Below are 15,768 nucleotides of genomic sequence, written 5' to 3'. Positions count from 1 at the left end.
CAGATTAGATGGCATCATGTGTTTTGTACCTGTAGGTTGAGCTGTGACGTCATCATGTTGTAAGTGTGTCCGTCTGTGTGTCGTCCCTGCAGGCCGGTGAAGAGACCCGAGCCCACAGACTTCAGTCAGATGAAGCAGTCACAGAAACGCAAACTCCTGTAAGCCGCTCGTCTCTTCCCTTCTTCTGCACGTTCACTAGTGAAGACTCTCTCCTTTTTAAAAAGTTTGTGTGTTTTTTTTTTCTTTGCTGCAGGGAAACGGAGACGAGCCGCTTCAGCGACGCGGTGAAGACCCTCTCGGCCAAAATGAACCCTCTGACTGACATCGGCAAGCAGCTGAGGAAGAGGATGAGGCAGGAAGAAGAGCAAGGTCCGAGCTAACAGCGGCAGCGGCAGCTTAACTCTGTGAGAGTGAAGCGCTTCCACAGACGTTAATCAACAAACCCTGCTTGATTCTGTCAGCGGAAACCCGAGCCCGGTACATCATTGGGCTTAAAAGGAGGAAGAAGTCAATCCTCCCTCACGTCGCTCAACCACTGACTGAAGGATGCTGCTGTCTGCTCCCAGACACTTTGATCATGTTGACTGTAACGGATATCTCCCACTTTTATTATCCACATTTCCTCTTCGGTAATAAATCTCAGTCCATCTAACAACATCAACTTTTCTGTGTGTTTTCTCATGTCCTGTTTTCAGCCGCGTCAACTCCAAACACTTTGCAGTCAAACGCCGCATGTAGCAACAAACCTGCCTGCTTTCTCTTAACACCCACACGTCGTTCCCACTCTTCTATTTTCAGTCTTCTCATTGTACCCGATTCAGAATAAGATCAGCTCCCAAAGCTGAGTGACTCATCCGCAATAACCATAGCAACTGATCTATGGAAATGAACATCTTGTCAGGGCAACACTGAGCCGCCGACTGAATGAAAATATTGTCAACCTGTCATCAGTGAGCATCGAGATCTCGAGAGAAGCATACATAAATACACGCACGTGTGAAGACACTGGACTCAGTTTGTTACCAAACTTCTCATATTTCAGTTAAGATATTTTCATAATGACATAATAACGCTGAATCTCAGAATGGTACAAAACACACTCATGATTCTGACTGATAAGTTAGAATTATGAGAGTTACTCATATCATACATCTTTTAAAATGTATGACACCAGATCATAATTCTCATTACTTTTATGTTTTATGTATGACACCAGATCATAATTCTCATTACTTTTATGTTTTATCAAAATGTTTTATCTTTTTTTGTTTGTTTGTTTTAATAATAATAATTATTATTTTAAAACTGTAAATAGTGCAACTTTATTTGTGTTATGATACATATAATTAAGTCATAATAATAGAAAATAAATTATAAAATCACAGGGGTTGAGGTTAGGTTAATTGGGTAATTTACTTACATAAGTACTCACAGATATACATCTGTATAATGTATGTAACACGTATGTCTATATATTACATAAATTGCTATTTGAAATTATTTATTTATGTGGCATTTATTGTGTTGTAGCAAATTACAGGAGCCTCACATTGCAGTAACAGTATTAAAAATGATAATGATAATAAAAAATAAAAAAAAAAGATGGACGCTTTGCTCTGACAAAAATATCTTCCCCATTTCATTTAGCACTTATCTCATGGAGCCGTCAGAAGAAAGTTTATTTTTCATATGCTGCCACCCCTATGATGAAGAGAAACCTAGTGATCAACAATGACCAATGTCCAGCGTGTCAGATTAAAGGGCTCTATGTACAGAATATAACCGAAATGAAATAGAATCTGTTTTCATTGGCGTATAATCATCAAGCATTTTTTTGTAAGTTTCACGGCCACCATAGTTTCTCCTTCAAGCTCGGAAGGAGAGGGTGAGGCGAGGGTGTTGCAATAAGCAACCGCACCACTAGATGCCACTAAATCTTACACAGTGCACCTTGAAGCCGAACGATTCTGACTGATTATACCCAACACTGTGCCTCTTCAGGTAAACTTTACTTCATGCAGTCTAAAGAGAGTCCAGTAAATAATTTTTGTCTACACATCTAAACTGTATTCATAACTTTGAAATGTGGACAAATAATTTCATAATTCTGGCATTTTTTTTAAACAAAAAAAATGATGATGATGACTCGGATTCCGACCAGCCAACAAAAAAGCACACATATGATGCAGCAGTGTGTTGAAGTCTATCACAGTATTTGAGTATCTGACCTTGGTTGCTTCACTGAAAGCTTCTCACATGTGTTAAAAGTGTGCGATCCAGTGGCTTGGAAAAGGAAGCGGCCATTTTCTGTGAAAGTTTTCCACTTTGATCTCGTCCCGTGAACTCCTCTGCAGCAGCGCGGCATGTAAGAAGATATGGAAGTGACAAAAGAAAGAGGAAAAGAGCCTCACCCCGCAGCTAGCTCCTGCTATGATTAGATTAGAGGTAAGAAAAACCTAATCAATACAAGTTTCAGTGCTGCTGCGGGCCATTAGGACTCATTAATAATGGATGTATGGAAAAGAGACAGTGTCAAATTAAAAGTAATCAGAGCTCATTGTTAGCAACCTTCAACATATACTGGATATATGGAGTGGATGTTCCTCCAGTCTTCAGTCAGCGCAGATGTTTTACAGACTGACAGGTGTGGACACATTCTCTCTTTTTTTTCTGAATCTCCTCTGACTGCAGACTTTGTGTACTTTGGTTGCCCCACATTCCTGAGCCGGCATCCAACAGAGACTTTGACAGAGACGCTCTTGTCTCGTCACCAGCTGATACTCGGTGACAGCAGAGGATGACCCCAACGTAAACACGGGAGGCAGGAGGAGGATTAAAGGACCGTGCTGCAACACGTCTCCTGACAGTCCAAACTCAGGGCTTCATCCAAGAATTAAAAACATGTTGGAATGACGTGGAGCGGGAAGGTGGAGGTACATGTCTGAGAATGCATAGAACTGCATTCTTCGATATAATGCACCGCTATTCTTGACTTGCATGGATAATATTCAACAGCATTATCGGACTCAAACTCACAAAGACGACTGAGCAGAGAAGATACATGAATTGTCGGCAGGTTTGAGGCCCTCGGATTCCTTTCATGACCAGATGGAGCCACTGAGAGTCTTTTACACGAACTATTATGAAAAATATACATTATTCCATTTAATTCATTGATTTAAATCAATATTACCTAATAGATTACATTGGATTCAACATCATTGTCACTGCACAAAGTACTGAGATGGGAAAATGTAGTTCAGCATCTAACAAGAAGTGATTCAATTCAAACAACTTTATTGGTCCCACTGGGGCAGCTTCAGGGCAGAAACCTGAAACATACAGATAAATGATAATATAGACAGGTCTGTTAATAATATGATAAATAAACTGCAAGAGAAAAAAACACTGTTTTACAGTCAGGTAAAGCCTAACACTGCCCAGATGGAGAAAATCCACTTTAAAGAACACGTCCTAAAGAAGCGTATTTACATATGTATAGGGATATAGATCTAATAGTGAAGGTATAAATATGCATAAATTAAGCTAAGATATGTACAGCGTGTGCAGCAGTTACAGGTATATGAGTAATTATACAGACTGTACATTACTTATACAGACACTTGCACATCTCACTACCTCACCATGGTGTTATACTGTTGTTGTTTTTCTATTTTTCTATTTATTGTATATACTTTTCTTAAATTTAAATTTGCCTTTACTTTTTATATTTTATGTTCTATATATATATATATATATATTTTTTTTTTATTTTATATTTTATTTTATATTTGATATTGGGCTGCTCCGGGACCAGGGATCCCATTTACATGTGTTGTAATGACAAATAAAACTCCTTGAATCCTTGAATCCTTATGCTCATTATGATACATTATACACTGTCAAATGTCAGATAGAAGTAAATGATGTGGCGCATGTTTTTAGTAATAGCTGAATGTGGAAAAAAAACATAAATAGTTATTTCTTATTAAGATTCATCATCTGTTTTGTACATTTTTGGTTCACTTCAGTTTAAAAAGACGTGATGGAAACATGTTTGGACCACGTTAAATATTCACATAACGAGTTTCCAGTCTGCTGTCAGTCATTCAGAATACTGAAAACATCTTTTTTAGTCTAACCACACGAGTCCTGTTTCTACTCCTCAACATGATCTGCACTGAGCTCCACGGAACTGCTGTTTATGAAACAAACCTACTTGATATTCATCCATATTTGAAGAACCTCATCTGCTTTTTGCATATTTCTCCCATTAACACAAACCTGTGTATATTTTTACAGTCGTATCTTTTTCTGGAGGTGATGGAACATACTCCAGCAACACATTATTAGACCATCAAACAGTGTTCCAATCCACAAGGGGGTCTTTGTCAGATCAAACAGGACCTGATGAAGACCTGTCGAGATCCCCCATGTGGATCCGGGCCTTGTTTAATGGTCTTCTAAAGCTCTGGAGGAGCAGTATACGGAGTGTGAGCGCTCATCCTTTCATCTCCACACCTGAGTTTTCACATTGATGTCTACTCTTCACACAGCTCTTGGATTTTATGAAGTTATGTGGAGGGAGAATAATTCTACGACTGCGAAGCATGCATTTATGTAATTAGACAAAGCTTGAATCCTGCAGAGCCATCAGAGCTTAATGCTAAATAATAATTTAATAATAGTCAGTGCTCTTTAATTACTGTGCTACATCGTGCTAACATATTAATAATCTACTTCAAGGGCCTCGGGGCAGGAAGTTGCTGAGTGACCTCAGAATGTGTCCAAAAACCATCTGACTTCCTGTCAGCTCCAAGCTCATTGGTTCCTACTTAAAAACAGCTCACAAATATATAGTTTAATTTTTAAAAGTGCCTCAATAATTTTCTAAAACAGCTGCTTGCTGGGGCGGTCGGTAGCGTAGTGGGTTAAGCGGCCGCCCCGTGTGTGGAGGCTATAGTCCTCACTGCAGCTGGCTCCGGTTCGAATCCCGCATCGGATGGCTATTTACTGCGTGTCACTCCCCCTCTCTCTGCTTCCTGTCTATCTTCAGCTGTACTATCATTAAAGGCATAAAAGGCCAAAAAAATCATCTTAAAAAAAAAAAATCAGCTGCTTGCTGTAGTTTTTAATAAACGTCTCAACTCAAAAATGAGGGCGAGGAATATTCGTCGGGGACTATTTTCAGCGGCGGATGAATCCACATTTGGTGCTCTTGTGAGTGTTTGTGGCAGAAGGACGGTGTGTGTGTCAAAAATAAACTGCAGTGTGTGTTCATGGTAATGAAGGACCTTGAAAAGAGAATCCATACCTGGCCTGCTGCAGCTCAGCACGGCTTCTAACCTCTTTTAATCGTTGCGCGTATATTAAATAGTTAACGTCATTTTCCAGCAGGTTACATGAATTCATGCGCAAACATCATTGATTAGAGAGCTCAAATTCATGTGAGCATGAATGATTGATTCCAGGCATTAGTCATTTATTAACATAAATGTTGCTACAGCGCCGATTGGTCCAACCGAAGCATATCAGAGTGTTACCGTAGGTGTTTACATCAGTTCGTGGTTTTGTCTTTTATTCTGAAGGCTCTCTACATTCTAAATGGAAATGAAAGTCAGGTTGGTGAATAATTCTCAGCTGGCTGGCCCCGCCGGGCCTCCATACATTTGCAAGGACACAAGTTTATTTATTATATTTCCCATCCTTCAAAGAGCCCAGCTCCGCGAGGGGGAGCGTGAACGGAGTGAAAGAGCACCTTTGAGTGTTTGTTCCTCTGATGTGTACATTTCTCATGGCTCCGGAGTCCTTTCATTTCCACGCCGTCTGCCTGCCTGTGTGATTTGCTCTGACTCAGGATCAGCTCCAGCTTCTCGCCCCCCTCACCCCTCCAGCTCAGTCACAGATTTCTCATACGTGACTCACCGGTGTGCTGCGGGATGCTGGTGAACCTGGAACAAAAACAAGAGACAATGACGGGCTGTTGTGCACAGAACAATGATCTGTGTGAGAACGGTCTGTTCACTCCAGAGATTTATAATAAAAAAAAGTATTATATAAGAAAGAAGAATAGAAATTATAGTCAGATTTTTAATGACATTCCCGCTGGTTAGAAATCATCTTGTGCCTCCTGAGAGCTGTTAGTGATTAATCAGATGAAAGTTTGCTGCAGGGCTTCCTCTCTCGCCCGGCTGCCTGCGTCAAAACACCGTGTATAGTACACGAGTTAACCTGAGCTGTAAAGAAAATGTCTTTTTTACATTCCACAATATAGTTTTTAATATTTCATGACTCGGGAAGAAAGCACAGGAAGATCTGGACTGTTCTGACGATGCAGCAGCTGCTTCTGTTCAGTGTGGAAATGACTGCAGCAGGAAGGAGGAGAAGACATTTGTGTTTGTTTGTGTTTCAGAGGGAAAAAGAAATATGAAAAATAAGAAAAATAGAGGAGACGCTAAATCAGTTAAAATGAAAAGTTCTTTGTTTGCTGCTTTACATGAATCCAACTATATTAAAATGCTTGTTTTGCCGAAAATTATTCGGAGAATTTCAAATTTAACGAAAATAAAGTAAATTTATTTATCACATTTAGGAAACATTTCCATCCACATCAAATTTTGTCCACAAATATAGGATAGATAGGAGGCCATCAGGGAAGCTTATGCTGAAAAGTAATGTAAAGTAATTGAAAGCTCTGAATATGACCCCACATCTACGACCTGATTGGACAGATTTCACTCATTCTTCTGTAAGCACAGCCAATCAGCAGCAGTGAAACTAAATGGAAAAAGCATGGAGAGATTTCAAAATGCTTTTTGTACAAATATAATATCTCAAATAATTAAAATTCAACATTAAACTGACGTGGAAACATTTTTATGTTTGGTCATGCACACAGTCATTTTGAGATTTTATTTGAGTGTTTGTTTCTTTAGATTTCACATTAATGGCGTCATATAATGCCTCATTTGCATATTTAAACATCTTCATGTGAAACCAACTGATGAAGATTCATGGCGATATCTTTGAGTTACAGAGGCCTGGGTTCAGCTATCATTCAGAGAATGAGTCATACAACATTTGATTCATAAAAATATGAAGATGATTGATGGTTTTTTTTTTTTGTCTGTTGACAGTATTTTCTGATAAAGAGAGATATCCTAAATTCCCTCCGTAAAAACATTCAAATCTAATATGCCAGCAACATGACACGAGAAGTTTGAACCTGGATTCATGCAATGTTTATGTTCTGAAACGATCGGAAAATGAGTGCATTTTTAGTTAGATAACGTATCATTTGTATATTTAAACATCAAATTTCAGAAAACCTGTTTTTCATGTGAGTAATATACTAGGGAGGTTTAATGGTAGATTGAAGTAGTGTCTCCTCTCAATAAAAAAAAGAAATGTTGGAGCATTTTGAATTGATTTGATCACTTTTGGCTTGAGAATAAAGCGTGTCTTGACAGCAGTTTCCCAAGGGGACGAGGGTCAAATGGAGAAATCTCAGCCGCTGCTCAATGAATTGAATATTGATGTATTGATCATGAAGCATATCGACCAGCTAAAAATGTATTCTGCTCATTGTGTCATGGGGGACCATAACAAACGTTTCACCTCCTGATCTTTGATGGTGAGTTCAGGGACGGGACTGTTTAAATCAAGAGAAGCTGGCTGCTGAGTACAAGTACAGTGCAAGTTGTTTGTGTTCAGAAATATTAATTCAGCGTTATTTCACATATTTCTTTTTTTAAAATCGAGATTCTTTGACAGAAAAACAGAAATCACAGCTGTGTCTGTACGCAGCCAGACTCTAATATAAATAACAGAGACAGAAAAACAATAAAGACTTCTGAAAATGAATAATTAAACATCCACTCCAGACCTAACAAACCATTCTTTAACTCCGCTCTCACCACCGAAGAAGAAAACAATATCCCTGAAGCTTCTCCAACTTGAATCTCATCTACATTCACACGTCTCCATAAATGATTTAGTCGTATTCATTTCTGCCAGCGTTACTCCGTGTCGTCCTTTACTTCCCACTTTGTTTAAATAATTTTTTCATCACGCCATATGACACCATCTTCTGGTTTATTTTTACTCTTCCAGTTAAAGACTTCAGCTTTTACTTCCAAAACACACACACACACACACACTAACCCCGCAACCGTTTATAAAAGGAGCCATTTCACGTCAACTAAGTCCTTTTGTGGAAAATCACACCTTGTAAAGTCGAGCACAGCTCCGAAAACTCGGACTGCTGAACATAGAAGAAGCACTGTTAGATGCAAAAACACGAGTTATCCAGTAGCAACACATTTTTGTTCAACTCAATCACCCGGGTTTGAGATTTCGAAGGTATCACTACCCCCAAGAGGAGCTTTATCTCTCCAGAAGGGAAGACATGTGAGTACTCACCTCACGGATTGAATATAAATGGCCAGCTAGAGCTGATCTGTTACTTTCTCTGTATTCTATTACAAATCTATTGAAGTATTTAAACATTCAAATCTCTCCGTGATATAAGAGATTGTTTTGTTTTAAGTCACTCTTTAAAGGTCCAGTGTGTAGGATTCTCCCATGCGTCACCCTCTCCTTCCAAGCATGTTAGGAAAAACTCTGGTTGCCAAATGGAAATTGAAAGCAAAAGTCCTTATCTAGATCAGTATTTACTTTGTCTGTTCTGGGCTACTGTAGAAAAATGGTGGTTCAACATGGCGGACTCCATGGAAGAGGACCCGCTCTCTCTGTAGGCTCATTTTAGGGCAACGAAAACATACTGGTTCTTATTTTCAGGTGATTATATACTCAGGGATGTAGTGGTAAAAAAAGAGGTGGGTAAACTATACATTTTGGGATCGGGGGACCACGACATTGTAAGGGCCAATTCATAGTCGACGCAAGCATGACGCAAGGAGGCTACGATGTGTATTTTATGAAACAACTTTTCTGACACATAGGATTGTGTGTGTATGAGTGTTTGTAAATGTGCATGTGTGTGTACTTGTATGTGTGTGAATGCATGTATGTATGTTTGTGTGTGACAAGGGTTCCCTGAGGTCTCTACTCTGTATCAGTCATAATTCGAGATACACAATACGCATGTTTGAGGTTTATTAAATCTTAATAAAGAGAAAAATAATGTCAGTGTGAAAGAAAGCAAAAAAAAGAACAATATCAAATAATCATTATAGCACTGAACTTAACTTTGTAGCTACCCATAGTCAGCGCCGGTCCTGGCCACATTTGCGCCCTGGGCAAATGTGCCCCCCCCCCGCCCGTGCGCCCCTGGATGCGCCGTGCGCCCCTGGATGCGTGCGCCCCCATCGGTCTGTCCGACGCCCCCCTCTGCCTTGTCAACACCCCGCTCCCGCGTATAGGCTACGCAGTGATAAAACCCACAAGAACTCATGCTTGCAGGATCTACTAGTTGTAGGCAATTGAAAAATAACGGGAAAGCGTTATTAATATCTGTAGTTTATAAAACAAGAGACATGCGTGCGTAAACTGTATGTAGAGGTGGATAAACTATGATTGGACGTGCGCAAACTGTATTTAGAGGTGCGTAAACTATATTTAGAGGTTCGTAAACGCTATTTCCAAAAATCTGGAGGTGGGTAAACGGCGTTTACGTGCGTTTACCCACCACTACATCCCTGTATATACTAATGGAAATCTTACACACTGGACCTTTAAAGTTCTGATTCGCTAAAAGCCTTCACATTGATTTTCACATATGTGAATAATCAGGTCTTGTTCCATTCCCTGGAGTGAATATCCAAATAAAGCCTTCCCTTCTGGTGGCAGAGCAGATATGTATCTGTGATTCTTGTGCCATGCAACATTTGGTGACCTGTCAAGGTCAACCTCAACCAATCGCAAATACAAATACAGCATTGGCTGTTTTGCGATCATCTAAAAATACTTTTAAGGAAAGTAAATGTATTAATTTAATTAAATAAAAATGAGACCGTTCCTATTTGACGAATCTTTATGGACCACATTTTCCTAAACTCCTCAAACTGGATGATTTCCAGTTGAGGCCATAAGAATCTTTCAGGCACCCACATTGTGTTCTGATGTGCCAGAAATAATCAGAGTAGGATTTGGTTGCACTGCAACGCCTACCTCTTAAAAAAAAAAAAAAAATCTAAATGTTTCCATAACTAACTTTGGACATGAAATAAAGCTGTTCGCTAAAGTACTCTTCTGGCAGAAAGACATTTATCACACTGCGCTGACTCCGTGCTTGAACAGAATGGGTGTAGATAAAAATGAAACACACCAACGACGAGAAACTGAGGGAAGATTTCATGATTGATCAAACTCTGCTGACACCAAGAAATGATAACATCAGCACAATCTACAGCAGCCTGTCATGGATATTGAAATAAATGAAATCGACGTAACGATTATCATTTTTCTAATGTAAATGCATCATCATTATTTGAGAAGCAATCAGTATGATTAAATATGAAAGAAGCTTTGTGTAAGTACTTCTGGCAGAATGACATTTATCACATTACTGACATTCCATATATATATATATCTATATTTATATAGATATATATATCTATATATCTATATTCTTCACAGCTGCTGTATTATTTATAATATTCTTATATATATATATATATATATATATATATATAATACAGCAGCTGTGATGTAAGGGATAATGCACAGCGAGCCGGCCATTATTGCAAAATAAACCACGGAAGATGGAATTATTACACGGCTACTCACTCAAATTAATAATTTAAAAATGATTTTGTTGATATAAAAAATATTTTATTACATCTGCTGTGCTTAAGTATCTACGATTGCAACTGCATCCATAGCAACCTTCCGTTATTTATTCCGTAGTCTGTTATACAGAAATAACCGACCCTAGAATGCTGTATTTGACCAATCGAATAGAATCGAGTACTCAACAGGGCCATGTAATAATTTGAAGTAAACACTTCTAACATGTAACATGTGTAGGATATATGCTTCTTTTACCTTCAGCAAGGAGGTGTAGAAGTTTCTCCACCATCTTTACCTGAACTTAACCATCCCAGTAAATTTCATACCTCCAACCAATCACAGTGCGGCTTCAACCTAGGTGGTCAAATCTATAACTTGTACTATATTTACCCAAGTGTATATCTAATATTCCAGTAATATAATAAATGATTATGTATGTATGGTATCCTGGAAGAGGACAGAAATATTTGATGTGATGTCGAGGACCATGGCATCCAGACACAATGACCACTGATGTTCACCATGTTTAATTCCATATTAAAGCAGAGTGTATTTATTCTGTTTCCCTGTTCGAAAACTTAATCGCTGTGAAGCTCCTATGATGCACTTTGAGTGGTGCTCATAAAGATTTATGAGGTGGGATAAAAAAAAAGGTTTTACCCGTCACTTCAGGTCCTGGTTTTCTATATTTTTTCCATTCATATTCATACTAATAAAACTCACAGCTGTTCTAAACAAAACTATAAAACGACAAGCCAACTAAAAGGTCGCAATGTCACCGTGTGTCATCAGAGGCATGTGTAGCTCCTATTTCTGGTTATCCACTCTCCTGTAATACAAGCAAAGCCCTCTGTGTTTCTAAATGATGTTTATGTGGAACATCTGAACTATTAAATCGTAATGAGTTTCCTCAAAGTCCAAATTTATGGTTCCAGAAGACGGAGGAATGTTAATAAGTTCTAGTAAATCCAGATGTTGAGAAACATGTGGAGCTGTTTTGGTTCACGGATTTCACGGGCCAACATGCTCCGAGTACAACAATGCAAATCACAAGTCCGACTGCATTTTCAAACAATTTCATTCAATTGCTGTTGTTACAGTGCTGCTTTCGGGGTAATTCAGAGTAAATACAAAAGCGCACGTTTATCCACAGATCTGAGCTTCCGTAATAAGGTTAAACCAGATGAAATGTAGGTGAACCCTGAGGGGAAACTGAGCCATTATGGCCTCACAACGAACAGAGAGAGAGCAAAGAAAAACACGGTGGAGTGGGGAAATTAAATATGCACGACAGCCAAATTCAATACGTGAGGAAAAGTGGTGCTGTGGCATCATGTGGATGTGCAATAGATAAGAAAGTACATTAGAAATATCCATGAAATAATCAGCTTTTAGTTGTATAACTTCAATTTTAAATGTATAACTGGAAGTAATTAAAAGTTCAAATATATTTCTCCTTCCACAACTCCCTGTGTCATTGTTACCAGTCAGAATGTAATTATAGATATTTTAAAATGACATTTGGCCCAGTCAGAATGTTATTATAGTACTGTTAAATGAAAGCTTTGACTTTTGGCTATGAATAAATATCTGTAATGTGAATCCCTTCAGTCCGATAAATAATAAAAACAGTTTTCAAACAGTTTTCAGCTCATCCTCTCTATCTTCCAAATCCAGGAATTCAATTTTAATTAAGAGAAAATAATGAATGAAAAAAATTCAATTTAAATTCTATTGACTTAAAATAATAAACCAATCCCCTCATGATCCACGTACTCGAGCTTTCCCTCAGCTTTTAACTGCATCATATCGCCTTCTTCTTAGAATAAAACTCTTAATATCAATTCAGACTGATACAGAACATGCATATAGAAAATGATTGCATGTTTTTTTTTTACAGGGTCCTGACATGTCAACAGATCTATCTCCATGCTATCTGAGCAGACTCGCTGATGAAGACCATGTAATGTGGCTGAGAACACCAGAAAAACACATTTCTTATTACATTTTGTCATGGTTTTCTAATTTCAAAATAACATTTAAGATAATATTATTGTTATCCCATCATACTTCACTCTGCATTCACTGGAGCTCATAGGCTGTGTTACACATGGCGTATAAAAACAGTTTTTTTTTTCCTGTCAGTGTGTCAGTATGTGTGCGGTGTGTCCAATCAGTGTGTCTGCCCGTGCGTAATGCGCCAATGTAGCCTCATTTCTCTGCGCCCACCTCTTCCCTCCTGTCCAATGAGAAGAGGCAGCTTTTGGAGCAGCTAGGAAAGACCTTGCCTGGGTGATATTGCTCAGTGTGTTTTTTTTTCCTCTCTCTCTCTCTCTCTCTCTCTCTCTCTCTCTCTCTCTCTCATCCCGCAGAGCTCCACTCCTCCATTAGTGTGGAGCTGTGCGTGGAGTTCGGACGCTGCAGCATCACCTGCGTCAGGGTCGGTTGGTTGGAGACTTCTCACACCCTCTGACTGAAAACACCTTCACAGAGAGGCTCACTGTAAGTACCCAGCACTGGGTCGTTTTAATATATTTTTTTTATTATTTATTTTTTATTTTTTGTTGGTTGAGTTCACACATCTCGAGCGGCTGTGATCCTTCAGTCAAAACTCCATTTACGAATGTGTCACTTTAACCGTTCATCGCTTCACGTTCTAAGCACACACCTGATGAAACACTACACAGTAATGTTCCAACAAATAAAGCACACTCATATAATCGGCGTGTGTATTGTGTGAAAAGCAGTGCTTACGTTCTGTTAAATTACATCTTAATTAACCGGCTGGCGCTTCTCAGCGCAGCGCAGTGCTGAGTGTTTTGGCGGAGGAAAACTGTGGAGACAACAGGCAAAGCTACTCTGTTATTGGACATACTGCTGCAATATGTTTGATCTGCACGCCGAATTGAAGTGTCATCACAAATGAATAAGACAGACTTGTAAATTAATTTATTACCCATGTGTGGTATTGTGGATAATCACGTTTTTTTCTTAAATTAGTAGCGTTTTTTCATGAAGTCTGGTGTGACTACCTCCTGGTGTGAGGGGGGAAAGCGCAGTGAGCACGACTCCTGAAATATCTACTGTACATCTGAATATTTGAAGAATGCTTTATGATCAGAAGAATGCTTTATGATCAGATTATGACAATCCAGCGTGAAACCAAATGTTGAAAATCTGAGCCACGCATGCAGTCCGTCCTGTAACCACACTAAATTCACACATAACCTGAACATTCTGATTTTTTTTCAGCATGTCGACCAGCTGCTTTGATTATAGACTACCAAGCCTTATGATAAAAACACTCAATTTGTACAATCAGGAAAAGAGGTTGCCTAAATAAACAAAAGTTGACTTATTGGAGCCCATGAGGAATAGAAGCCAAAAATGAAATGTTATTTTGTACCATGAGGCAAAAGCAAGATTTTTTTTATAGAGCGGATACACATATTTTCAAATCTGATAAGACTGTTTGGAAACATTGGGAATACGCAAAGGACCCAAGCGTGAAACCAGGGCCACCAGGGCAAAACTCAAAATCACACCTTGTTGTCACAGGTTTGAATCTCTGCTTCCTGGCAAACATTAAAGCCCACATCATGTTTTGTTATTGGTCTTTGTGGGATGCCTGTTTTCCTCCATGCAAGTGGAAATACTCCACATGTTCTGTGTGTGTGTGTGTGTGTGTGTGTGTGCCGTGCTGCTGGCCTTAATGGCAATCAGTGGTAGACTAAGCTCAATGGAAAGTGAGTGTTAAAATCAATATTATGCCATGAGACAGATGAAATGGCTTCAGCGTTAATCATCCAGAAGTGCCGATGCTGATTGACTTCAGAACTCAATGTCCTGTTGGGAGGTTTTTTTTCTTCTATCGTTTGGTCTGATTGAATTCCAAATGACTCTACATATTTAAGTGATGCAGCAAAGCGTTATTATTTCTGGGTCGAAACATAAAAATAAATAAAAGTACACGTTGAAGTTAAAGTTGTAAATTCAGGACTCCTGTCATTAAGAGCGAGGGTGTTAAACATCCATTTTCTTGGAAACATTCATAAATTATGCATAACACATTAAGAGACTATTTTAGCATGAAGACAGATCACTCTGTGTAACTCCCCTGCGAGGAAAACTGCCTTTGGCTGCAGCAGAACGCCTATTTGGCAAATTCATTTGTGCTGCGATTACTTCTGGCCTCTGCATGGCTTGGCTCAACTCGCCCCAGGCTTTTTTCTTTTCTTTTTTTTTTCTTTTCTTTTCATTTTTTGCGCTTGTCTTCCACTTAGCCTACATGCACAGAAATAGAAGTAAAAAAAGGCGGATGACAGGATGCGTGTTCACTTCCGTGGATGTTTATTCAAAGTCAGTTTGGTGTGACTCAATCAGTGGGCATCTTTAGCAGACCTTGTTCTACTGTATTTTACTGTGCGTCACTCAGTCCAGAAATTTATGTAGTTTTACAAGATATAATATGTCATATTTTCACATTTAAATGTCTAAAAAAATGCTAGACAGAAGAATAGAATTTTCTAATTTTATTTAAGGTAACGGTGCATTTAATACTTGTAGTTGCTATAACTTACGGCTAAACATGGGTACATCAGAGAGGGAGAGGCAGGAAGTCGCCAAATGTGACATAACTTGAATAAAAGCGTCATGCTCATAATGGGAATTGTTGGGTCCCTATAAATAATAGACCTGCTCTCTATATTGAAAGTATCATGAGATAACTTCTGGTCTGATTTTGCACTATATAAATAAAAAAGAATTGAAAACTTTAATATATTACCTCATTCATGAACAATTTCTCTCTAGTCTCCCGGGTTGTTTATCATTAAAAACAACAACTCCCACGATGCCACGCTACCTAACGACATCATCAAACCACGTCTTTTGTTTTTGTTTTCATGTGAGAGACCCCCTAGTGGCAGAAATGATTTAAATCAGTCTAAAATTGGCAAAAGTATCATTTGTATCTTAAGAAAGTACATAAGATTATGATGAGTACTGGACAGGTAT

The 15,768-nt window shown here is 38.7% G+C and overlaps 1 protein-coding gene across 1 annotated transcript in view; it reads left to right on the top strand.

Moving 5' to 3' along the window:
- slx9 (SLX9 ribosome biogenesis factor) overlaps positions 1-657 on the top strand; it is a 28,492-nt gene extending 27,835 nt beyond the window's left edge. Inside the window, exons 5-6 of the mRNA XM_027281843.1 lie at positions 93-158; positions 254-657. Of these exons, the coding sequence (XP_027137644.1) occupies positions 93-158; positions 254-380 (193 nt within the window). The 3' untranslated portion in view covers positions 381-657. The remainder of the gene's footprint in view (positions 1-92; positions 159-253) is intronic.
- The last annotated feature ends 15,111 nt before the right edge of the window (positions 658-15,768 follow it).

This window comes from Larimichthys crocea, chromosome VIII, assembly GCF_000972845.2.
Source record: "Larimichthys crocea isolate SSNF chromosome VIII, L_crocea_2.0, whole genome shotgun sequence".
Lineage (NCBI taxonomy): Eukaryota > Metazoa > Chordata > Actinopteri > Sciaenidae > Larimichthys > Larimichthys crocea.
Note: the sequence above shows the minus strand (reverse complement) of the source record. Positions and strands in the feature narration are given on the sequence as shown.